This window comes from Pogona vitticeps, chromosome 2 (genome assembly GCF_051106095.1).
Source record: "Pogona vitticeps strain Pit_001003342236 chromosome 2, PviZW2.1, whole genome shotgun sequence".
NCBI classification, from domain to species: Eukaryota; Metazoa; Chordata; class Lepidosauria; order Squamata; family Agamidae; genus Pogona; species Pogona vitticeps.
In genome coordinates, this window is record NC_135784.1 from 283,737,488 (window position 1) to 283,762,408 (window position 24,921).

At 42.4% G+C, this 24,921-nt stretch overlaps 2 protein-coding genes across 4 annotated transcripts in view; one reads left to right on the plus strand and one right to left on the minus strand.

Moving 5' to 3' along the window:
* The window catches only part of NDUFAF2 (NADH:ubiquinone oxidoreductase complex assembly factor 2), a 76,958-nt gene extending 52,702 nt beyond the window's left edge, over nucleotides 1–24,256 (minus strand). The window contains exon 1 of one of the 2 annotated variants that reach the window (XM_072992717.2): nucleotides 24,046–24,256. In XM_072992717.2, coding sequence (XP_072848818.1) covers nucleotides 24,046–24,172 — 127 coding nt within the window. In that variant the 5' untranslated portion in view covers nucleotides 24,173–24,256. The remainder of the gene's footprint in view (nucleotides 1–24,045) is intronic. The other variant, XM_020783657.3, reaches the window with a different exon arrangement.
* A 285-nt stretch (nucleotides 24,257–24,541) lies between these two features.
* Nucleotides 24,542–24,921, plus strand: part of ERCC8 (ERCC excision repair 8, CSA ubiquitin ligase complex subunit) — a 50,931-nt gene continuing 50,551 nt past the window's right edge. The window contains exon 1 of one of the 2 annotated variants that reach the window (XM_078384562.1): nucleotides 24,542–24,697. The gene's annotated coding sequence lies outside the window, so the exon portion shown is untranslated. The remainder of the gene's footprint in view (nucleotides 24,698–24,921) is intronic. The other variant, XM_020783743.3, reaches the window with a different exon arrangement.

Here is a 24,921-nt window from a genome sequence, read left to right on the forward strand (position 1 = left end):
TAATTGCTTCTCTTTTTCACTGGAGTGCTTTTTCTTCCAGTTTTCTCCCCCTCCCCTCTCAAGAGACCTCACACATTCCTAAAACATACTATTAACATTCTTTCTCTTACATACACACATTTGAAGAACAAAAATTTCATTTCACATTTCCTTTCTGTTTTATTATGAGCTATCTTAGAACAAATTATGCTCATTAATCTATTCAACATCTAGTGCCATTCTGTTTTTAATTGTTTTTAAATGTGCAAATCTTTCCCTTAAATACATGCACCACGCCTCTTTACATTATCTTTCACTTCCATTTGTACATTTCTTTATATTATATGTCATTTTCAAGAGTTCTTTAAAGCTCTCAGTCTTCTTTAACAATGGATTACTCATCTCCATATGAGTCCAAGGCTCAACATCTGCCTTTTTACAACTCATTCCATCTTTTAACTTAAAGAGAAGGCATTATGAAGGGAAGAGCTTGTCAACATTCTAGGGGCCACTTGGCACAAGCATTTCATAACAAGCATCACTATGCAAATTCCTTTCTAGGACATGCAGCAGGGAGAAAGCACTTTGTAAATCAGAATTCCACATAAGTATTCCAAAAGCCAACTCTCTTACATAGTGAAAGACCTACTCCATCTTAAATGCTAGTTTCACTTAGCAAACCCTAATGTCCTCATCATGATACCCCCTACAATCACCTCTTTAAAATTAAAAAACCCCTTTCCTCCACATGAGGCTAAGTCCTATTCACAATAAAGACCACTGTTGTGTCAGGTTCTGCTTTAAAAAAAAAATACAATTTCAATGTTGGCGAACATGCACAGAGTAATGTGACAGGAGAGTGAGTTTTTCTACTCCTCCACCAGAGTGTCATTTATTTTGAGGCAAATGAGGAATCAGTTCATTGGAATTGATCCTGCATATGTGAATGCCTCTGTTTGCATTATTATTTTTTTAAAATTCCTGCTATCTGATACAGTGCTATACGTGATAGCAGGATTTTTTTTAAAAAGGGCACCACAGTCTGCTTGCTGAAAAAGCCACCAGTCAACCAAGCCCAGCCTTCCTTCCCTCCCCTTTCAGTCCCCGCCACCTTCCTCCTCTCCCACCCAATCCCTCAACTAACATCTTCCCCTTGCCCCCCCACCCTCCAAATCCTTCCCCTCCACCTACTCCCCTCAATCACCGGTCCCTGCACCACTCCCACCCTCAATCCTTTCCCTCTCATCCTCCTCCCTTTCCTAGATAGTGTTCTCCCCACCACCGCCCCTGTCCCAGTCAGAGACCCCTGATCAGAGGGGGCGGAGACGATGCACGCATCATCCCAAAAGTCACATGGATATCACATGACTTTACACCAAAATGAGTAACCATGATCCCTCCCCTGACTTATTTTATCTGTAGGACCAAGCCCTGAGATGAGCTCTATCCTTCCAGTCCAAAGATAAGCATCTTGTGACTCACTGAGTCTTATTTTAAGGGCTGCTTTCTTGCAAACACTTTGCCTCGTTTTTACTCATTAGTTTTTCGTACAGAAAGAAGACAGAAACAGCTATGTCTTACCTTCTCAACTCATCTAGATAAAAAAAAAACTTTCATAAAACAAATGTATTGATATTATAAGTGGTGAACTAATAAAATACTGTCTTTTTGTCAGACAGAACACCAACACAAACTGAAGGAAACAGCAGCCCAAATTCTCTTACCTAGCAGAAATGCCATAGCTTTTGGAAGCAAATTGCCCCAAGTTAAAAAATCCCCATAGACATTATCAGTTACTGTACATGCTGTCAAACTCGATATGCCATTGATAACAATTATGATTATGATTAATTCAGGAGACGTTTGCCTCCAAAAGCTACACTATCTACATAGCTATGCAAGAGGATTTTGGCTAGTAGTACATTCACATAGGGGAACATTTCTCTTTTGGAATAATCACTCTTATCAGCAAGTTAGTAAGTAAGCTTTGATGTTGCACTGTTGCAGGATTAAAAAGGAAAAGACATGTAGACTATCTAGAGAACAATGGAGAAATAGCCATGCTTTACTACCTACCTCAAAATAATAATTAAAAAAAAGCTAAAGAGGAAGAAAAGAAATTGTCATTTTAGACAGTTCATGAGGATTTCCTTTTCTTTCTAATAAAAATGATACTTTAACAAAACAGTAGAGAGTATGAGAAAGGAATAGATAAAACTGTCAATTTAAGATACGTTAAGATATTTCACAGCTAAAATGTTCATCTGCGCAACAGCTGTACACAGGTTTTTTAATTTTAGTTTTTCCTTTTTAAAAAAAATGGTTCAAACATAAGCAAAACTAATTCTTCGAAGGAAACAAATGTTTCACTATAGAAATGTATTTGAAATGTCTAAAATGTCAGTAATTGCAATTAGTAACTACAAGTATATAATGTGTAAGTGCTATATAAATTGCTGATGGGATATTAAGCAACTGGCTTACACTAAGCACAGACATAACCACAAATGCATGCAAGGCCTGGCAAGAAAAAAAATGCAAGAATGTCATAAATCCAAAATCTTAGTAAACTAAGACTGAAATATAACATGTAGGCGGGAGGAGTTGGATTCAAGTGCAAGGAGTTATCACACGTATTTGCAAGCAGGCTTTATTAACATCTGACCATTCCTACATCTCTAATTTTCCCAGAATAATTTTCGACAGGACATTTGATTTGTCAGTTCCATTATCTTATACGGACAGCACAACAGACTCCTCAGGTTTGCCTGCAAAACACTGTCAGTAATGCATTCAAAGACTTTTTCCTGCAGTATTTTGTCGGTGGATGTTTGTGGCTTAAGTCCTAAGTATAGTTAAGCAGAAATGTCCCAATGATTATCTGCAGGATCTGTTATTGATACTTTTGCTTTCAGCTCAACACATAGGGAATGCATATGTAGTTATGAGATCGGGAATGGATTAAAGGATCATTAACACTCTCCAACAGCTTTTCTCACAACCAAATTCCCTCTGATAACAGCTTCAACTACTACATCTATACCCCCACAATCAATGTTAGCACTAATCATGGTTTACAGTATTATCAACACTTAAATCCTGGGCTTGAAAATGATTTGCAAGCTGAAGTATGAGAGAACATGATGAAAATAAATGCTTTATTTTAGGTATTATACAAAAAAAAAATACTCCATTCTGTTTGCCTGCAGCTTCTTGAATTTTGGAAGACAAAAGAACTTCATTGTCTTCGAATATCTATTCACATTCCCACTTAATCAATTTAACGTACGCTGTTAATGGAAAAGATCCTTGGCCATGCTGTTTTTGTACTCAGTTTTGTAATACTCACTCCAGATCTACTTTATGCTTTTTTAAAATGAGGATGGCCACAATTCTATAAAGCACTCTAAACAAATTACATAAAGGCATTGCTGATACTCACGGTTTTATTTCTGAAGACTTGAAAATAAACAAATACTGTATTACTCCCAGTTTTGGCAACAGTCCAACTCTGCACACCTTGGTCTTCTACACCAAAAGCTCAGTTATTCTGCCAAAGGGTTGTGTCTAAATAGAATCCCTCTGCTGAGAGAAGTCTTTTCAATCTCATGGAATGAGGAGGCAGGCAACCCTGACACATTTTTGTCCCCTGCAGCACCAGACAAAACTTCCCATGCTATTCAAATGGGCTCTCTGACTTTCCAAACGAGACTTTGGTAGAGTGGGATGGAGAGCTCCAGGGACATACAGAGAACTGCTGAATTTTGCCTTCCCCCTTCCCGTTCTGCTAATGGAAGCCTCTTCTGGATCCAGCAGCTTTCCATTAGATGAGTGGTGACAGTTTGACAGAAAGTATAATATTGTATCAAGTACTTAACAATACAGTAGGGTCTCGACTTACAAACGGTTCTACATATGAACTTTTCGACTTACACACTTCTCCATCCGCAAAATTCCATTTCGACTTGCGAATGGAGAATCGACGTACGAACCCCCGGGAGGCCTGGTCTACTGCCCAGGGAAAGCTTGGTAGACTGGGCCTCCCAAGGGAAGCGGCGGCGGGGACCTCCGAGATGCCTTCCAGGGCTTCTCCGCCACCATGGAAGGCAATTTCAGAGGGCCCCCCACCGCAGATAGTGGCTCCGAAACACTATCGGCGGTGGGGGGGGGACCTCCAAGATGGCTCCCATGGCGGCGGAGAAGCCCTAGAAGGCATCTCGCAGGTCCCTGCCGCCATCACTGCTGTGGATGTCCGGAGGCCTTCCCCGCCGCCGTGGGAAGCCTCTTGGAGGTCCCCCCCCACCGCCGATAGTGCCCGGGAAAGCCTGGTAGACTGGGCCTCCCAGGGGAGGGCTTCCCCCGGGAGGCCTAGTCTACTGCCTGGGAAAGCTGAGGCCCAGTCTACCAAGCTTTCCCCAGGCAGTAGACCAGGCCTCCTGGGGGAAGCGCTCCCCTGGGAGGCCCGTCCACCCTGGGAAAGCCTGCGTCGGCAGGGGGGAAGCCCTTTGAGAGATCTGAAGTCTTCCCCGCCACCATGGGACCCCCTGCAGAAGGAATCCCCTACAGAAGATGACCCAGAGGAGGGGACCTCCAGAAGACAACAAAAGGTAAGCCACCTGTCTTTTGTTTTAAAAGCTGTGGGTGGGTGAATGTATGGGTTGGTTGGTTTAAAAGTTGCTTTGTTCCTGTTAAAATGTGTTTGGTTTAAAAGCTGCTGGTTTTAAAAATATTCTTAAAATGTGTTTTGTTTGCAATGTCTGTATTTTTGCAGAAGAATTGTGTGTGTCAGGCATTCTGGCTTGCAAAGACTGGGCTAAGGTGTGACTTCCAGACTCCTGTCTCTGTATTAAACATTCTTTAAAATTGGCTTCATTGGAAAAAAAAAGATTTCAAAAGTGCTTTTAAAACTGTTCCCTGCCTCCCCCCTCCTTTCCTGAACTTTTCTTGACCTAAGAAAAAAAGAAAATATCCCCCTCTAGTGGTAGAAGGCGGAACAGCAGCTTCCCATTAGTTTCCCATTAGTTTCCCATTAGTTTCTATGGACGGAAAAGAGCAGATATGGATTAAATGGTTTTCAATGCATTCCTATGGGAAATGCAGATTCGACCTACAAACTTTTCAACTTACAAACTTCCTTCCAATACGGATTATGTTTGTAAGTCGAGACCCCACTGTACAATCTTGTATATATCTGCTTCTACTGAGCTCAACAGGACTAAGTATGCAAGATCCCACACTGGCAGTGACTCCAGAGGTATAAAAAGGCACCTTACTTACTTTTATGGTGCACCTTACTAACAAAGTATATTTAAAAACAGAAATCGCACTTAAGTCTGATGATTCTGTTAATTCTACCTGGCTAGTTCTCAAGATTTCCAAAAATGATACAAGGGGAAGACTTTATTTATAACGTTAAGAATCAAAATAGATAATGCTCTACTGCCATAATGTGAAATATTACTAATGTGATTTTTAACCAAATAGTTTCTAACAACATATCCTAATTTTGTATAATATAGAACCATAATCTGCTATTTATAAAATTATTTCTGGCAGTTACTGTGTCAGTCTGCCTTGTATCTGACAAAGTGGCAACAGTTCACAAACACTTATGCCAAGGTGCTTTTTCCTAATAAAAACATAAGGTAAAGGTAAAGGTTCCCCTTGACAATTTTTGTCCAGTCGTGTTCGACTCTAGGGGGCGGTGCTCATCCCCGTTTCCAAGCCATAGAGCCAGCGTTTTGTCTGAAGACAATCTTCCGTGGTCACATGGCCAGTGCGACTTAGACACGGAACGCTGTTACCTTCCCACCGAGGTGGTCCCTATTAATCTACTTGCATTTGCATGCTTTCAAACCGCTAGGTTGGCAGGAGCTGGGACAAGTGACAGGCGCTCACTCCGTCGCGTGGATTCGATCTCACAACTGCTTGGTCTTCTGACCCTGCAGCACAGGCTTCTGCAGTTTAGCCCGCAGCGCCACCATGTCCCTCAATAAAAACATACTTTTATTTTTTTTAAAAAAAAATACACTCACTCCCTCTCTGTCCCCCTCCCTTCCTCCTCTCTCTGAAATGTTGATGACTTATCTCTCTAGCCCAAAATGTATGTTCCTAAGTATCAAATTAAACTGAATATGCCAGGTGTCAATCTTCACTCCTCAGTACTATAAAAATTACTTCAGAATGTTTTACATTTTTACTTAAAGTACTAGGATGTGTTCTGCATTTTATTATAAATGTGTTCTCTTTTTTTAAGCATAGGAGAAAGGAGAGTTGGAAATCATTCTAATGTTTTCCCAAGCTTCAAACAATAGCATCTGAATTACAAAAAGTGCCATTTGGAAGCATTTGCAACAACACTTTGGTTTTGAAATAATGTATTTAAAACCTCCAAACAGTAAACACATCTCATTACTACCAACTGCAGAATGCCATTTTCGATACTGATTATGCATGCGTTCAAAAAAAAACACCCATTTGAAATCCTGTCACTCCTAGCAGGTTTTGAGCAAGATGAGATTTACACCCAGCATATCCTATCACATTTCAAGGCATCCCTGGGGCTAATAAAAACAAGAAATCTACTGCATTATTGCATGCTGTATCTATGGTGAAAAGTTCTCAGCAACAGAATCACAGCATCAGTTGTACAGATGTCCAAGAAACGTACACAAAAAGAATACATAACTCTCCAATAGGATCAAGGATATTGTTTCCAAATAGGGTACTAAGTTCAAAATGGGTAATTGAAAAGAGATGGTGTTTTATTCCTCACACACAAGACAACGTTTTTCTTTTCCTACCAAGGTCCTTCATATTAAGGTTGCTAACCAAGACAATGCTCACTTCCTGCCTGAAAAGCAGTCCTTTCTTCTCGTGACCAGCAGTCCAAAGACGTATTGCATTCCCCTCGTCAATTCTGTGTCCAGCTCTGTCCCTTCGTGGTTCAGTAATTCTACTTTCTATGCAATTTGAAGGAATTTTTCAGGGAATTACCGAAAGAACACCAAGCAAGGAATTTCCTGAAGAAATGCTGTAGTAGGCATCCTTCAGTCTCGAAAGACTATGGTATCGTGCTCTGTATGGAGGACTTGGAACAGCGTCTAGTGTGGCTGAGGAGGCCAATTCGAGAGTGACAATCCCTTCCACACTGGAGACAAATCCAATCTGTCCCCTGTCCAGCTCCCTGGTTTTGCTTCCTTTGTGACTTCCTCTTTGCCTCAGCCTGCTGGACAAGGGTCTCTTCAAATTGGGAGAGGCCGTGATGTACTGCCTGCCTCCAGGCTGAACGATCAGATGTCAGAGTTTCCCATCTGTTGAGGTCTATTCCTAAGGCCTTCAGATCCCGCTTGCAGATGTCCTTGTATCGCAGCTGTGGTCTCCCTCTGGGGCGATTTCCCTGCACTAATTCTCCATATAGGAGATCCTTTGGAATCCGACCATCAGCCATTCTCACAACGTGCCCAAGCCAGCGTAGACGTCGCTGTTTCAGTAATGTATGCATGCTGAAAATTCCAGCTCGTTCTAGGACTACTCTATTTGGAACTCTGTCCTGCCAGGTGATACCAAAAATCCGTCGTAGGCAACGCATATGGAAGGTGTTCAGCTTCCTCTCCTGCCGGGCACAAAGTGTCCAGGACTCGCTGCAGTACAGGAGTGTGCTCAGGACACAGGCTCTATAGACCTGGATCTTGGTATGTGTTGTCAGTTTCTTATTGAGCCATACTCTCTTTGTGAGTCTAGAGAACATGGTGGCTGCTTTCCCAATGCGTTTATCCAGCTCGACATCTAGAGAGAGGGTGTCAGAGATGGTTGAGCCAAGGTACACAAAGTCATGAACAACCTCCAATTCTTGTGTGGAGATGGTAATAGAGGGAGGTGAGTCCACACCCTGGCCCATGACTTGTGTTTTCTTCAGGCTGATTGTTAGTCCAAAGTCTTGGCAGGCCTTGCTGAAACGGTTCATGAGTTGTTGGAGGTCTTCAGCAGAGTGGGCAACAATGGCTGCATCGTCTGCAAAGAGGAAGTCCCTCGTGCATTTCAGTTGGACTTTGGTCTTCGCTCTCAATCTAGAGAGATTAAAGAGCTTTCCATCTGATCTAGTCCGGAGATAGACACCTTCTGTTGCAGTTCCAAAGGCATGCTTCAGCATGACAGCAAAAAAGATCCCAAAAAGTGTTGGTGCGAGGACACAGCCCTGTTTCACTCCGCTTCGGATGTCAAAGGGATCTGATGTTGAGCCGTCAAAAACTACAGTGCCTTTCATTCCATCGTGGAAGGACCTGATGATGTTAAGGAGACGAGGTGGACATCCAATCTTGGGAAGTATTTTGAAAAGGCCATCCCTGCTAACCAAGTCAAATGCTTTTGTAAGGTCTATGAAGGCCACTAAGAGTGGCTGTTGTTGTTCCCTGCATTTCTCCTGCAACTGTCGGAGGGAGAATACCATGTCAGTGGTGGATCTATTTGCTCGAAATCCACACTGTGATTCCGGATAGACTCTGTCTGCAAGCACCTGGAGCCTCTTCAGCACAACACGGGCAAGCAGCTTCCCTACAACACTAAGAAGAGAGATACCACGGTAGTTATTGCAGTCACCCCTGTCACCTTTGTTCTTGTACAACGTGACAATGTTTGCGTCCTTCATGTCCTGTGGTACTCCACCTTCCCTCCAGCAGAGACAAAAGATTTCATACAGTTCGGTGATGATGATCTCCTTACCGCATTTCAGCACTTCAACAGGGATGTTGTCCCTTCCAGGTGCCTTGCCAGAGGTGAGGGAATCCAAGGCCGCATTTATTTCTGCTAGGGTTGGTTCGCTGTCCAGCTCTTCCAAGACAGGCAGGCACTCAATGTTATTTAATGCTTCTTCGGTTACTACATTCTTTCTGGAATATAGCTCGGAGTAGTGCTGCACCCAGCGTTCCATCTGCTGTGCTCGGTCCTGGATGATCACACCTGTAGTAGACTTTAAGGGAGCAGATTTCTTCTGTAATGGACCTAAGGCCTGCTTGATACCATCATACATTCCTTTGATGTTACCTGTGTCCGCTGCTATCTGTATCTGAGAGCAAAGCTGAAGCCAATAGTCATTGGAGCATCTCCTGGCAGCCTGTTGGACTTGGCTACGAGCGGCTCGAAGAGCTTGCAGGTTGTACTCGCTAGGACAGGCTTTGTATGCTGCTAGAGCTCTTCTCTTATCCTCAATGGCTGGCATTAACTCCTCCGAATGGGCTTCGAACCAGTCAGCCATCTTTCTGGTCTTCTTGCCGAAGGTGGACAAGGCGGTGTTGTAGACAGTGTTCTTGAAGTGTTCCCATCGTTCAGGTGCATTTACATTAGCTGGACCTGGAAGGGTTTCCTCGAGTGCTTGGGCAAATTCCTTCACTTTTCTTTGATCGCGAGTCTTGTTGATGTCAATACGTGGTCTTCCTTCCTTTTTCATGTGATACAATTTCTTTGTTCGCAGTTTTACTCTACTACACACCAGGGAGTGATCAGTATCGCAATCAGCACTCTGGTAGCTGCGTGTGATCGTAACACTAGGAAGGCTAGAACGTCTAGTGAGGATCAAATCGAGCTGATGCCAATGCTTGGATCTTGGATGTCTCCAGGAAACTCTGTGTTGCAGCTTCGTATTAAAGAATGTGTTGCTGACACAGAGACCATAGTAACAGCAAAACTCCAGTAAGCGTTGGCCATTTTCGTTCATCTTTCCAATGCCAAAACGGCCTAGACAAGTGGGCCAAGAATTGTGATCAGCACCAACTCTAGCATTAAAGTCTCCAAGAATGAACAGTGACTCTCTTTCAGGGACTTTTTTGATAGTAGCTGCCAGATCGTCGTAGAATTTGTCTTTCACTTCTGGAGTGGTTGACAGTGTTGGTGCATATGCACTAATGAGGGTTACTGGTCCTGCTGATGAGTGGAGCTGCAGAGACAGGATTCTTTCACTCCCCACAGTGGGTGGAACAATGCATCTCAGGAGAGTGTTTCTGACTGCAAAGCCAACACCATATTCCCTGGTCTCATTCGATGGTTTTCCCTGCCAGAAGAATGAGAAGTTTTTTTCTTTGACAGATCCCGAGTCTGGCAGTCTTGTCTCTTGCAGGGCAACAATGTCCATCTGCAGTCTACTCAGTTCCATGTCAATGACAGCTGTCTTGCGCACATCGTCTATTTCTTGCAGGTCGTTAGGAAAGCCGTAGACAGGAAAGCCAGGGGTCATTGTCCGTACATTCCAGGTGCCCAGCTTTAGGGCAGAAGTTTTCTTATGATTGTTGCATGGTGCACGGTTGTCGATCTGCTTGTCGGGTTTCACCCTAAACCCCACGCACCCCGTGAGGTTAACAGACCGTGGCGAGGTAGCACCTTACTGGCTGGGGGCTGCCCAGCTTGAGGCGGGCGGTATCTACCTAGTGAGGTGCAATGACCTCTCCCACCGTCAGAAGTAGCCCCTGGCGTCCTGCTCTACGCCAATTCAGCAGAGACTTATAACCGGTAACTGCTACTTCCCGTGTTGTTTCGACGCTGTATGCGAAGCTGGAGTGTCCTCTCCAGAGCACGAAGCCTGGGTAAAATAGTATGGAGGATAGGCTGTTACCCAAGCAGCAAATCCCCCCTCTCCACATCGCTGAAATGGTCCAGTGGAAAGGCAAGAGCCAATACAACTGGTTCCAGCAACGTCGCAGGAGTTGGCAGAGTGAAAGAAAATGCCTCCGGGACTCCGGCTCCGGATTTTGCCTCGAGGTTATCTCCTGAAGCCCTTTCCATAAGTGGATATAGCCACAAGGCAGTGGAGGTTAAAATTTGGAGTTTTCCTTCTCCTAGATGGGCTGCCTTCCAGGGCTGACGAGTCCCACCTACCCGGCCTGCTCTCTTTTACCAAATTAAGTAAGAGATAGGATTAGGGAATTTCATGTGACACACTCTCCTCCTCATTCTCTTTTTAAAGCTGAAATTCTGCCCTCCTTCAGGACATCCATATTCAGCATATTGGGGTTGGAGATAGAGTTAGACCATGTGATGAGCCAGAACAAAGAGACAGGAAAAAACAGACTTCTCCACAAAAAGCCTACCTTTCGCCTCCTTCCCAGCCAAAACCCTTAAGGAAAATGGACACAGGCTCCAGTAAAATCAGGATTCAAACTACTAGGCCCTCCCACTAGACCATGTGATGAGCCAGAACAAAGAGACAGGAAAAAACAGACTTCTCCACAAAAAGCCTACCTTTCGCCTCCTTCCCAGCCAAAACCCTTAAGGAAAATGGACACAGGCTCCAGTAAAATCAGGATTCAAACTACTAGGCCCTCCCACTAGACAGACTTCTCCACAAAAAGCCTACCTTTCGCCTCCTTCCCAGCCAAAACCCTTAAGGAAAATGGACACAGGCTCCAGTAAAATCAGGATTCAAACTACTAGGCCCTCCCACTAGACCATGTGATGAGCCAGAACAAAGAGACAGGAAAAAACAGACTTCTCCACAAAAAGCCTACCTTTCGCCTCCTTCCCAGCCAAAACCCTTAAGGAAAATGGACACAGGCTCCAGTAAAATCAGGATTCAAACTACTAGGCCCTCCCACTAGACCATGTGATGAGCCAGAACAAAGAGACAGGAAAAGACAGACTTCTCCACAAAAAGCCTACCTTTCGCCTCCTTCCCAGCCAAAACCCTTAAGGAAAATGGACACAGGCTCCAGTAAAATCAGGATTCAAACTACTAGGCCCTCCCACTAGACCATGTGATGAGCCAGAACAAAGAGACAGGAAAAAACAGACTTCTCCAAGAAATGCTGTACAAAACTGACATTTCTACTTTAATTATGTGCCCTCTATTCCAACTCATGCCAGCCTCCCCAGGGTCTTGTAGGTATCAGGGATGCAGAAAAGGGTTTGCCAGTTTTCCTTTCAAGTGTGACGGTGCACAGCTTGTGCAGGGTGGATTAAATTTAAATCAAAATTGATTTAATTTTTAAAAATGGATTTTGATGATTTAAATCAAGAACATCTTTTTAAAAATGTAGATTGTGATGTAAATCAATTTGATTTTTTTAAAAAAATTGATTTTAGGATTTATCTATCTGGTTCTTCTCTCAGGAGGCACACTGTTGAGAAGTGGTTGGCTGGAATTTCCTTTCTTGCATTTCGAATCGACTGCTGGAGGAGAAGGAGAAGCCCACACCATATTTCACTAGACATTCATACACTTGAAGATAGCTATCATATCACCTCCCAGCCTTCTTTTCTTTTCCCTGAGCTAAACATGCCAAGTTCCCTCAACTTTCCTCATCAGGCTTGACTTCCAAACCTTTTCCCATGCAGGCTGTCCTCTTCTAAACACTTTCAACTTCTCAGTATCCCTCACACACTGCTGTGCCCAGAATTGGACACAATATTTAAGGGAAGGTCTGACCAAAGCAGAATGGACTGATATTAATACTTCCCTTAATCTAGACACCATTCTTATTTTAATATACAGTGGTGCCTTGCTTAACGATTGCCTCATTAAACGATGAAACCACTTGACAATGAAGTTTTTGCAACTGCGATGTTCCTATGGGGAAAATTCACTTAAGGATGATTGGTTCCATGCTTCAGGAACCAATTTTTCGCTAAACGATGATTTAGAAACAGCTGATCGGCGGTTCTAAAATGGCTGCCCGCTGTGCAAAATGGCTCCCTGCTGTGTTTTCAGGACGGATTCCCCACTTTACAGGCACCAAAAATGGCCGCCCCTATGGAGGATCTTCACTGGACTGTGAGTTTTCATCCCATTGGAACGCACTGAACCGGTTTCAATGCATTTCAATGGACTTTTTCGTTTCACAAGACGATGTTTTCGCAAGACAGCGATTTTTGCGGAACGAATTAACATCATCTTGTGAGGCACCACTGTATCCTAGTATAGCATTCACTTTTTTTGCTGCTATAACACCTCTGGTGCGCCAGCATGCAATGTGCTCTTACTCAATGCCTCCTAGAGAGCCCATTGGAGCCACCTTCTACCAGGCTCAGGTGGGCACTAAGGCCAGCCAGCCAACACAAGAATGGGAAAAGAAACCAGTGGATGAGGGCTGGCTGGGTGGTAGGATGTCTGCTTCCAACTGACTATGATAAAGGTGGAAAGAGAGATGGGGGAAACAATTCAGGAAATCAGATGAGACAGAGAAGGAAGCTTTGGCAAGGTAACCAGTGCCATTAGGAACAACCATGCTGCACTGAAGAAGAAGCCCTCCTGGAGATCTAAGATAGAACTGCATCAGAAGCCCTCCTTGAAGTGAGAAACCCATACAGCCTGGACTTAAGGACTGTGGATTGTGCCAGCCCCGATGGAGTCAGAGAGGGGCTGTCAAAGGAAAGGTGAGATCCCTGGATAGTGAAGAGAATGGAGCTTGAGAATGGACCAGTGGAGGGTGAGATGACCATTGTCTTGGTGACTGGTAATCCTACAATAAAACCAATCTATAATCTCTGACTCCTGACATTATGGATGTCACTGCTGCAGGGCGGAAGATGGAGAGCACAATCACCTTGTTGGCTTATGTTTAGCTTGTGATCTATTAGGAACCCTAGATCCTTTTCACACACACTGTTTCCAAGCCAGCTTTCACTTATCTTATATTTCTACATATGATTTTTCTTCCCCAAGTGCAGCACTCTAAATTTTTCTCTGTTGAAAGTCATTTTGTTTGTATTAGCCCAGTTATTTAACCTGTTGAGATTATTTTGAATCCTGATTCTGTCTTCTGATGTATTAGTAACTCCTCCAGGTTTGGTGCCACATGCAAATTTAATGACCATCCCCTCTTTGCCCTTGCAAGTCACTAACAAAAATATTGAACAACAAGCCCACTTGTCATTCCCTTCCAGAATGAAGCCACTGGTGGGCACCCTTTGGGTGTGGCCTGTCAACCAGCTACAAACCCACCTAGCCATAGCATCATAGCCTACATTTTACCAGCTTGGCCACAAGAATATCTTGAGGGGGCCTTGTAAAAACCCCTGATGAAATCAAGGTATACTACAGCCATACAGTAGCATTCCCCTCATCTACCAAGCTTGTAATTCTATTAAACAACACACAGAGAGAAGATTAATTTGGTATGATTTGTTTTTTACACTTGATAGAGTGTAAGAAATCCCTTAACTTTACAAATAGATACAATGAATCATAAGAAAATAACATTTCTTATAATATCACAAAGTAACAAACGAAAGAATCAGAGGTCATAAAATCCAGAGACAAAAAAAGAAAAAGGGTGGATTTCCAACTTGTTTCCCACCATCAGAGGAAGGCTTACACAGAGATGATGTATTCTTCTCTGGTTACAATCCCCAAAATCTGTTCAGGAGGATTTCCACATACAGTATTCTGAAATAGATTTGGGGGAAAGTAGGGGAAGGAGCACCAGTAAGAAAGTGCAAGAGTAATCTAAAATACAATACATGATTATCAGTAGTGCTCTCCATCTACCTTCTGTTATACTTAAATTAGCAACAATTAAAATAGCATTTTGAAATAACTTTTTCCAGCATTTTGATAACATACCAAAATTTGATTTCTGGGTAACATGGAGATTAAGGTACCCCTTTGTTTTTGAACAGCTGAAATCCAACAGTAACTAACAACTAGAGTACACCCAGTGAAATTCCGATTAGAGATGAGGGTATCCATATACGACTATCCCCACACAGCTTGCCTTAATGAAGGTCCAGCCCCTGGTGCTGGACCATCCACTCACACATCTGGCGGTAGCAGTGGCCCCACTCATCCTTCCAATCATTCCCAAAGTGCCACTTTCTACCCCCTCGGTTGGCCACTCAGCAGCCATGCAGGGAGACTTGTCCTCCCTCCTCCTGCCTGGAGTGGCTGGCTGAGTGGCAAGAGTGTGGTGCTCCAGGAGCTATTAGAAGGATGAGCGGGGCACCGGATGTGTGAGTGGATGGTCCAGCCCCAGGAGCTGGACACTCGTTAAGGCCAGCTGTGCGGCAATATTCCTATTTGTATACAAATACCCCATCTCTAATCCAGATAGCTGATAAGATGACTCATCAAATTCCCACTGATTCAATGGGCATAGTCTAGTTATAACCTACTACCAGATTTCTGCCATTGTGTGATCCTATCATAGGAAAGGTTTAGTTTTGACAGACAAATCTACTATATTTTTTTAAAATTTTCAGTGGAATAAAAGCTGCCACCCAGTGAGGAGTTCTCAAGAAGCTGAAGCCAAATTAACTTGATAGCTATTACTACCAGGTAGTAATATAGTTTGCCCATTTTGAGGATAAAAGACAAAATTGCACAGCAGGGCATGACTGAACAAGAGGACAATGTAAACTAAAAGAATTAGAAAGAATAGGAGACAGACCAAAAATACTGGAACTCTTAAGACAAGAAATATATCCATCAAGTAGAATCCAGCAAAACTGTCAGCTTGTTTTGACCAAGAATAAGTTATCAAAATTTGTTAGGCATCAGAGTTAACAGTATATCAAAATGAGTGACAGCAACTCATACTCCGAGAGCTATTTTTAAGATTGTGTGCGTTCCTGTGAGAGTGATGGGAAGCAGTTTTTGTTCCCAAATTTGAATTTTAATAGCTGCCATGACTACTGTTTCGCTTTTTCCTTATAAAGAAAGTCAAACTGAAGAAAACGAAGTCTTGCTTCAGAGATACCTGTTTCACTGTTCTCGCGGAACACACAGTCACACAGCATTAAAGATGCCTATATATATTCTTCAGATACTGTATATCATGTTTTTACAACTAAACAGCAAGGACAGGGGCACAGCAATAGTATTCAATGATACTGCTTTCAAGTAAAACCACATTCTTAAAAACTGTTCTTAATGAGGTACTAGTTCCCCTCTATTCGGCACTGGTTAGGCCTCATCTTGACTTCTGTGTCAAGTTCTGGACACTGCACTTCAAGAAGGAAGTCAACAAATTGGAGCAAGTTCAGAGGAGGGCAACAAGGATAATCAGGGAGTTGGAAACCAAGCCTTATGAGAAAACATGCCTGGAAAAACTGGGCATGTTAGCTTTGAGAAAAGAAGAGGGGAGATACGATAGTTCTTTTTAAATATTTGAAAGGTTGTCATACAGAGGAGGGGCAGGATCTCTTCTTGATTATCCCAGAGTGCAGGGCATGCAACAACGGGCTCAAGTTACAAGGGGTCAGATTTCTACAGAATACAATGGTGCCCCAGCCCACGACGATAATTTGTTCCCCTGAAATCGCTGTTAAGCATTGTCCAGCGAAAAGTTTCCCCATTGGAATGCACTGAAACCCATTTAATGCGTTCCAATGGGGAAACTACCTCGTCGTCCAGCAAAGATCGCCCATAGGGAAGCCATTTTCCGAGCGCCGATCAGCTGTTAAAATGGCTGCCCTGCGAAGCATGGGTCCGGAAAACACAGGGCAGCCATTTTGCGGAGCTGGACAAATCGTTGTCTTGCGAACAAACGGTTCACGAAGCACAGACCTAATTGTGGTCAAACAAAAATCCCCCATAGGAAACATCATTTTGCGATCGCTATAGTGATCGTAAAAAGTCATCGTCCAGCAGATTTGTCGTTTAGCGGGGTCGTCGTCATGCAGGGCACTACTGTATCCAGAAAAAAACTGTTAGAGCTGTATGATAATGAAACTAATTACCTCAGGAGGTGGTAAGTACTCAAACACTGGAAGCATTCAAGAGAAATTTACACAACCACCTGACAGATACTTTGATTTGTATTCCTGTACTGAGCAGGGGATTGGACTCAATGGCCTAATAGGCCCTTCCAATTTCATTATTCTATCAATTCTATTCTGTCTTCCTAAATCAAGGCAAGGTGTAGAGCAGTGCTTGAAACCTACATCTACTAATAATTTTGAAACATGGTGTCCATGTGAAAGGTTTTATGATATGTCTTCTCTATTCTAAAAAATAGATGATAGTACTGTTGGTTTGATACACCTTGAAAGGTCAATGAAAAAAATGAGAGACCAATGAATGCTGATGAAGGAATGGTCTGTCACCCCGCAGGTTCTACAAGTGAAAAGTAAGATAGACCTGAGTTGCAGAGAGTTTAAAAAAAAGGGGGGGGCTGCTCTATATACCACTTTCAACACATCTCACACTTACATAACACATTTGGCAGGTCTCAAGATTTCTCTTTTGAGCAACTTGATCTGTTCATGAACACTGAACACTGTGGTGATGGCCCATTATACTCATGCACAAAGACTGGTTTTGTGTTGCTACCTAGGAATCAAAGTACTATTCAATATTTACAGCTATTCAGGAATGCAGAACAATTTCCCCCCCCCCCACAAAAAAGAATGACTCATTCAACGTACAAAATGCTAGTATAAGCTTAAAGCGTGACATTATTTACAAATCTAGAGCTTCCATTTTACAATTGTGATAGTTAGAACATTCAACCCACCACGAAATTCTCTTTTGATCATGAGAAATCAGACAAGCCATCTATCTGAACTTTCTAAGGCAACATTGCCTCCTTCTGGACAAACCTGCAATGTGTGGTTTTTAGGTGAAACATGGTTTTCCACCAAAAATATATGACTAATAAATTGTACAATTCACTTTTTTGCCAGTAGAGTACGAAACGACTAATTAAAGAGCACACTTAAAATATGAGCATTAAAACAATTCTGAAAAGCCTAAACAATACAGTAACACATTAGAAACATAGAAAAATATTTTAAAAAAAGGAAAGGAAGAAAAGTGAGAGAAATGTTCTCCCAGTAACCAAGATCAGTATCAAGATTTTGAAAAGGCACCCTTTTTGTTTCAGAAATGCAAATAGTTGACAGTTCAACAGACAGATCCTGCTCGCTTTAATTCATCTTTAAATAACTGCTGATTTATTTTAATATTGCTAAGCACTACCACAAATGCTATAATGAATGCAAAAACTCATCGTGCTCAGCTGCATTCTGGTTCTTGCAATTCTTACGGCTCATAGAGAAAGTAAAACCCTTCAACTTTCTAGCCATGTCACTGCATACCAAACCTACCAAGCCCCATATAATTCTGACTGCCTTTTTGAATGTCATTATAAACCTTGGGAGCTCATGGTTCTTCAAATGTTGTTGGAATACAACTCAAATAATGCCTAACTGTGGCTGCATTGGCTGGGGCTGAGTGGAGTTGGGGTCCAACAACAGACCCAAGACTGGCCCAGCTCTGAGACAGTGAAAGATCACCTCTGATGGCAGATACCGGAGAGCAGCAATAGCAATCCTCCTAGCTGTTCCCCATTACCCCATTTATTTTGAAGGACAGAGCTGCATTTTCCATGATATCTAAATTGCACTCCTTCTAAGAAAGCCTCTTGTCCTCAAGCATGCCAGAGGACACTATCCTTTCCTTTGTTTTGAAGTCAAGTATAGCCAAGTAACAAAAATAAATATATAAATTGCTGCCTCGGCCCCGTTCTCAATGGGGATTAGAAGATGATCCTAAAGTTATCTCAGGCAGAGGGGTCACATATTCCTTATCCCTGCATTATAGGTTCTCTCCCCCTTATGGACACTGGTAGATATTTATAAAAATAGACAAGAATGGAGATCACTAAGCCACAGAACCCAGGAGAGGAAACATCAGGGTTACACCTTTTAAAGGGTGTGTATTGATACTACTGGCCAAATTCCAGAAAACTGGGGTTTTGCTATCATAGTCCCCATAGTTAAGAAGGGAAAGAGAGATGATACTGCAAACTACAGGCCTATTAGTCTCCTTAGCACAATCTGTAAGTTATATACCAGGCATATATACAGGAAATTTAAAGACTGGCTGGAGCAAGATAATATACAGGCAGGCTCTAGGGAAGGTTTAAGTTTTTCTTTAAATTAATACAGTATATCACAGAAGTGAGTAAACCCCCCTCACATTTCATAAATATTTTAGTATATCTTTTCATGTGAAAACACTGAAGAAATGACACTTGGCTACAATGTAAAGCAGTGAGTATAAAGCTTGTATAACAGTGTAAATGTGCTGTCCCCTCAAAATAATGCAGAACACACCCATTCACTTCTAAACTGCTGGCAACAAAAGTCAATACACCCTTAAGTGGCAATGTCCAAATTACTCACTGCTTTACATTGTAGCCAAGTGTCATTTCTTCAGTGTTGTCACATGAAAAGATATACTAAAATAAAGTGGTGCCTCACACAACGATGTTAATTGGTTCCAAAAAAATCAACGTTGTGTGAAACATCGTTCTGTGAAACACCATTTCCCATAGGAATGCATTGAAAACCGGTTAATCCGTTCCAATTGGAACGGATTGCCGTCTTTAAGTGAAAAAACCCATAGGAAACATCGTTGAGTGAAACAATGTTTCCTCCATTGGAATGTATTGAAGCCGACTCAATACATTTCAATGGCTTTGCGAAGTCCTTTTTCGCTCCTGTAAAAGTGCCTTACAATGTTTGGAACAGGTTTTAAATGCTTGCAATCGTTAGCCCACCTCCTGAACCCTATGCAGACTTAATTTGGTGTTGTTCTGAGTCGTCCTTAATTTTTGGTGATTTTTTGTTTTCCCTATTTAAATGCATTGAACTGTCCATTCAATTGATTTAAATGGGGAAAATAAAAAAATCACCAAAAATTAATGAAGACTCAGAACAAAACCAAATTAAGTTTGCACATGTTTCACAAGGTGCACTATGGAATCCAAGCATTTAAAACAGGTTTCAAACATTTTAAGACACTTTTAAATGAGCAAAAAGGGACATCGTTAAGTGAAATTCCCCCATAGAGAACATCGTTAAACGATGGGGGAAATTCCTCAAAAAAACCCATCGCTGTGTGAATTCATCGTTGTATGAAGCAATCGTTGTGTGAGGCACCACTGTATTTAAGAAATGTGAGTGGGTGTTCTCACTTCTTTGATATACTGTATATTACTATTTTCTTCAGAAACAAGAAAGAAACCAACTAGGCTAAAGCAAAACGTACCATTGTAAGTGGTTAGGACTCCCCCTGCTGGTTCTAATACCATTTTTTTCCAGTGGCAACAAGAGATCTCAGAATAATTTATACTGATCTTTATTTCAGTCTAGCTGGCAAGAGAGCTCAGCAGTTTAGGTTTCTGGCAGCAGAGCCAGAGGTTGGGAGTTCAATACCCAGCTGTGCCTTCCAGTAAAAGAGGCAACCTGTGTGGACTTGGGCTAGGTGCACAGTCCCAAAGTGCCCCCAGTAGAACAGAATGGTATTCTCTACTTAGAAAACCATGGAAAGAATTGACTTGATAGCACATTATTGTTGTTGTTATATAGTATACTGGTATTATATAACTATGAAAATATTGGCTTGTATAATAATAATAATAATAATAATAATAATAATAATAATAATAATAATAATAATAATAATAATAATAATAATAATAATAATAATAATAATAATAATAATTCGATCTGCCTTTTAGAGACTAGCAGATCCAGAAAGATCTTTGAATATTCTAGGGGATTTTCAAACTCCTAGATGTACTGAACCTGAATCAACACCCTGGTTGATTCATGGAATAAGGAGATGATTGAGCCAACTAAATGATAGCTTTTAAGCATAATCTACATTGGTGGTTCTCAACCTTGGATAACCTAGGTGTTCTTGACTGCATCTTCCAGAAGACTTCACTCTTAGCTGTGCTGCCCAGGGTTTCTGGGAGTAGCAGTCCAAGGACATCTGTATTACCTAAGGTAATTGCCACCCATTGTCCTGAAAGGCATCCATTGTCTTTCATCTGTCCCCAGAAAGATTAGGACCACACACACCAGAAAGACAATGACCATTAATGACCCATGATAATGGGTGGAGAAGGACTGCAGAGGTGGGATTATCCCTCACCCCCTCCATACTTTGTCCATCTATGGAGCCTATTCAGACCAGGGGAAGTGAAACCAATATGGAGGATATATCAGGGATCTCCTACCATCTCTTCTCAGACTGAAGAAGCTATTTGGATGAGTCGCGAAATGTTTCAGTCTAACAAGAAAGAAGTCCAGTTGCCATGACTCAACTTCCAAATATATTGTATGCTTGAATGTACACTGCCATGTACACTGACGAAAGTGTAAAGGTTGTAGGCTAACAATTTCAGCTAGTTTTCATTTCTGTATAAAACGTACTATTGTAAGGGGATACACCTGAAATTCAACAGTGATTTTTGAGTATTAAAGGCTCCTCCCCTATTCTGAGGCTCTCAAAGGCTACCCAGGGCACAAGGGAGCATCAGAGAGCCTCAGAACCTGAACGGGAAGGGATAGAAAGCTTTTGATTCATTTAAATTAAATATTACTGGCTCTGGATCTGGTTTACGTGGTATAATTTTACACCAACAGGATATGACCCATTAATTGCATCTTCCCTGAAATTATATTTGCAGTACCTGTCCTCTGGTCAAAGAACGGTTGAAGAAAATGCATTATAAAGTTTAACCTCTCGTTTTATTTCTTCTTATGCTGCTTTCATGAGCAATTCAGTTTTTATTGCTACTATTGTGCCATGTTTTATTCAATTTCTTTATATCTGTGAAACGCTTCAGAAATGGTACACTGAGGAACAGTATATAGATTGTTAAAATAAAAGATTTATTCTTTCCAGGTATAAGAGTACAGCTGTAGTCCAGCTGGCATTCACATGAATTACTTGCTATGGTTACCTGACAAACTGTCAAGAGTGCATCTTGGTTCTGTGACTAGAGATGCACTACCAAGACTGTCACATCACCAATTAGCCAAGGCAAGTTGTACAAACCTTACACTGACACTGGTGGAATTTTAGTCTATAAAATATCCTTGGTTTCAAATAATCACAGAAAACACAGGACAGTGGTACCTCATTTGACGAGGATAATCTCTTCCAGCGAAATCGCTGTAGAGCAAAATCCTCATCAAGTGGAATAAAAAAGCCCTTTGAAATGCATTGAAAACTGGTTCAATGCGTTCCAATGGGCTAAATACCTCAGCGTCCAGCGAAGATCCTCCATAGGGTGGCCATTTTCTGCTCCCTGTGCAGCAAAAAATCCATCCTAAAGCACAGCGGGGAGCCATTTTACACAGCGGGCGGACATTTTGAAACCCGACGATCAGCTGTTTTGATCGTCATAATGCGAAGAATCGGTTCCCGAAGCAGGGAACCGATTGTTGGGAAGCAAATTTTGCCCATTAAAACATCATTTTGCGATCACAAAAACCTCGTCAAGCTGATTTGTCGTTTAACAAGGTAATCGTTAAGCGAGGCACCACTGTATGCCAGGTCACCAACATTTGAGAATGCCACACCATGCCATAAACAAGAACTCCAAATAATTCTAGATTATACCTAAACGGTGAAGGAAATTTAATGTGTACCCACACATTTGGATGCCTGTTGATCCAAATTACTTACAGCATGTTCTAATGTACATTTACTCTAAAATATGTTCTGAAGCATTTGTTGTTGTTTAGTTGTTACGTCGTGTCCTACTCTTCATGACCCCAAGGACCAGAGCACGCCAGGCCCTCCTGTCTTCCACTGCCTCCCAGAGTTGGGTCAAATTCATGTTGGTTGCTTTGATGACACTGTCCAACCATCTAATCCTCTGTCGTTCCCTTCTCCTCTTGCCTTCACATTTTCCCAACATCTGAAGCATTTACCCAATCCTTATTCAGAGATAATTCCACAAGTTTTAATGGATATTTACTGTAAACAAATATGCAGAGTACAGTAGTTTCTATGGACGGAAAAGAGCAGATACGGATTAAATGGTTTTCAATGCATTCCTATGGGAAATGCAGATTCAACATAACAACTTTTCAACTTGAGAACCACCTTCCAATACGGATTAAGTTCTTAAGTAGAGACCCCACTGTACTGCAATCATATTCAAGAATAGGAATGCTGATATCAAAACCTTGCATTACTGGAAAGCTATCAAACTTCCAGCAATGAAAGGACCACAGCTTTAAAAAGTTACTTTTTCCAGATTACACCTTCTTGAATCCTCCGAGTCATTATGACCATGCTGGCTTGGGGATTCTGGGAGTTGGAGTTCAGAAGAAGTAACTTTTCCAAGCTCTGGCCAGGGCCCTTTGTGGATCACTGACAGCTCTTTTTTGCATGTAGTGCCAAATGGCTGGATGTGGCCACTCCTTTGATCTCTCACCATGCCCAACTCACCATCCATCTGAAACAATGTGGAGAATATAAAGGATGGTCAGACCCTGCACTCAGAATCCTGCCCAGATAAGCTTGTTGGGGCCCACTAACAGAAGATATGGTCCACCAAGTTTTATATTAAACCTTTTCCCCTTAACTTGTAACTATTTCATTATAGTATTGTAAAGAGGATTGGGCCTTATTTTACAAAATGACACAACAGTAAATTGAAATGACAAAAACGGTAACAGGCTGGCTGTACCAGCTGTTCACAAAATGAAGAAGGATGGCTTTTGCTTTACAGCACATTTTCTCTGGCACAACAGAACTTTTCAAACATGCAACAGTAACCTGCAGAGCATAAATAAGATCCACCGAAGAGCAAACAAGTGACATTTTGGCTAGTTGCATACTGTACTTGGTTAATTAAAAAATGTCAGGAACTCCTGGATTCTATGTTTACTATCTGTCTTTACTCATGGAGTAGCACAGGAATATATATATGTCTGCAAGTATATACAGTATATCCAACTTACTTACAGCATGTTTATGCACACACATGCACGCAACATACTGCTGACTTTACTATCTGTCTTTACTCATGGAGTAACACAGGAACACGTGTGTGTGTTCGCTCCTGTGCTACTCCACGAGTAAAGACAGCTCTATGTTGTTGATCCAAATAACATACAGTATGTTCCAATGTAAGTTTACTCTAAAATATGTTCTAAATAAGAAGGAGAATAAGCACAAAAACATGTTTTAAAGAAAGATGCACTATGGATTACTATGTATATTAACTGTAAAGCCGGCGGAGACCATTGTGTGATCCAAGGGGAACTTTCGAGACCGCAGCGTGGCGCAAAGGCGACCGACTTTCCCGTCCCGAACCTCTCTCGTCTCACCTCCCAGCGCTTCATGCTTGGCGATCCGGTAATACTTGTTCCCGAAGGGGTCGCTCCCCACGTACTGCTTCTCCGGCCCCAACAGCCGGACCTTCCACAAGCGCAAGAGCCGCCAAAGGCCACTCATGGTCGAGACCCGCGCGCCCAGGGAACCGGCGTACGCAAAACAGCGCCCCCTCCGCCCCGCTCCGCCCCGCCCCGGGAGGCGAAGAAGCTCCGCCCCCAAGTCGAGGGACTCTTTGGGGGCCCCCGCCTCTTCCCGCCCTCGCGCATCCGGCCCCCCTCCCCCGCACAAGGCCAGCCCCAGCCTGACCAATAGCGTGACACTCGAGCTTCCGCCCTTGCGCCCCACCCCCACCCCGTTCTTTCCAGATAGAAAACTAGAAGAGGTGACACAACATCTGAATTCCCCCATTTAAAAATGGAAAGTCGGCAGACACCCTCTGTCTCAGACTAGAGCAGAGCCCGCGCGGATTCTCAACGTCTAGGTAGCAAGAGGCAGGAAGCCTGCGCAGAAACAAAGAGTGGAAAACCGGCAAACTGGAGGAATAGGGGATACTTGGAATCGACCATTAAGACTATTAAAAACAAGCAACAAAAACAGGAAACAGCATAAATCCTCTCTTCAAGACTGTACATCAAATTCTTGCGGGTAGTTCCAACCTAATACGTATGCTGTTATTAATGTCCCAAATCCATATGGCTGATGGTTGAGGCCAGGTTTGCTTTTTTAGATGGAGACAGTGCAGCGCGCAAGTTGTTTTCCAGCTCCTCCTCGCCAAGTAGTTTGGAATTTACGGCCCATCTCTTAAAACCGAGGACAGCCAGGCATTCTGAATTACCTGTCTATCATTTTTTTTCTCTATGGTACCCTCA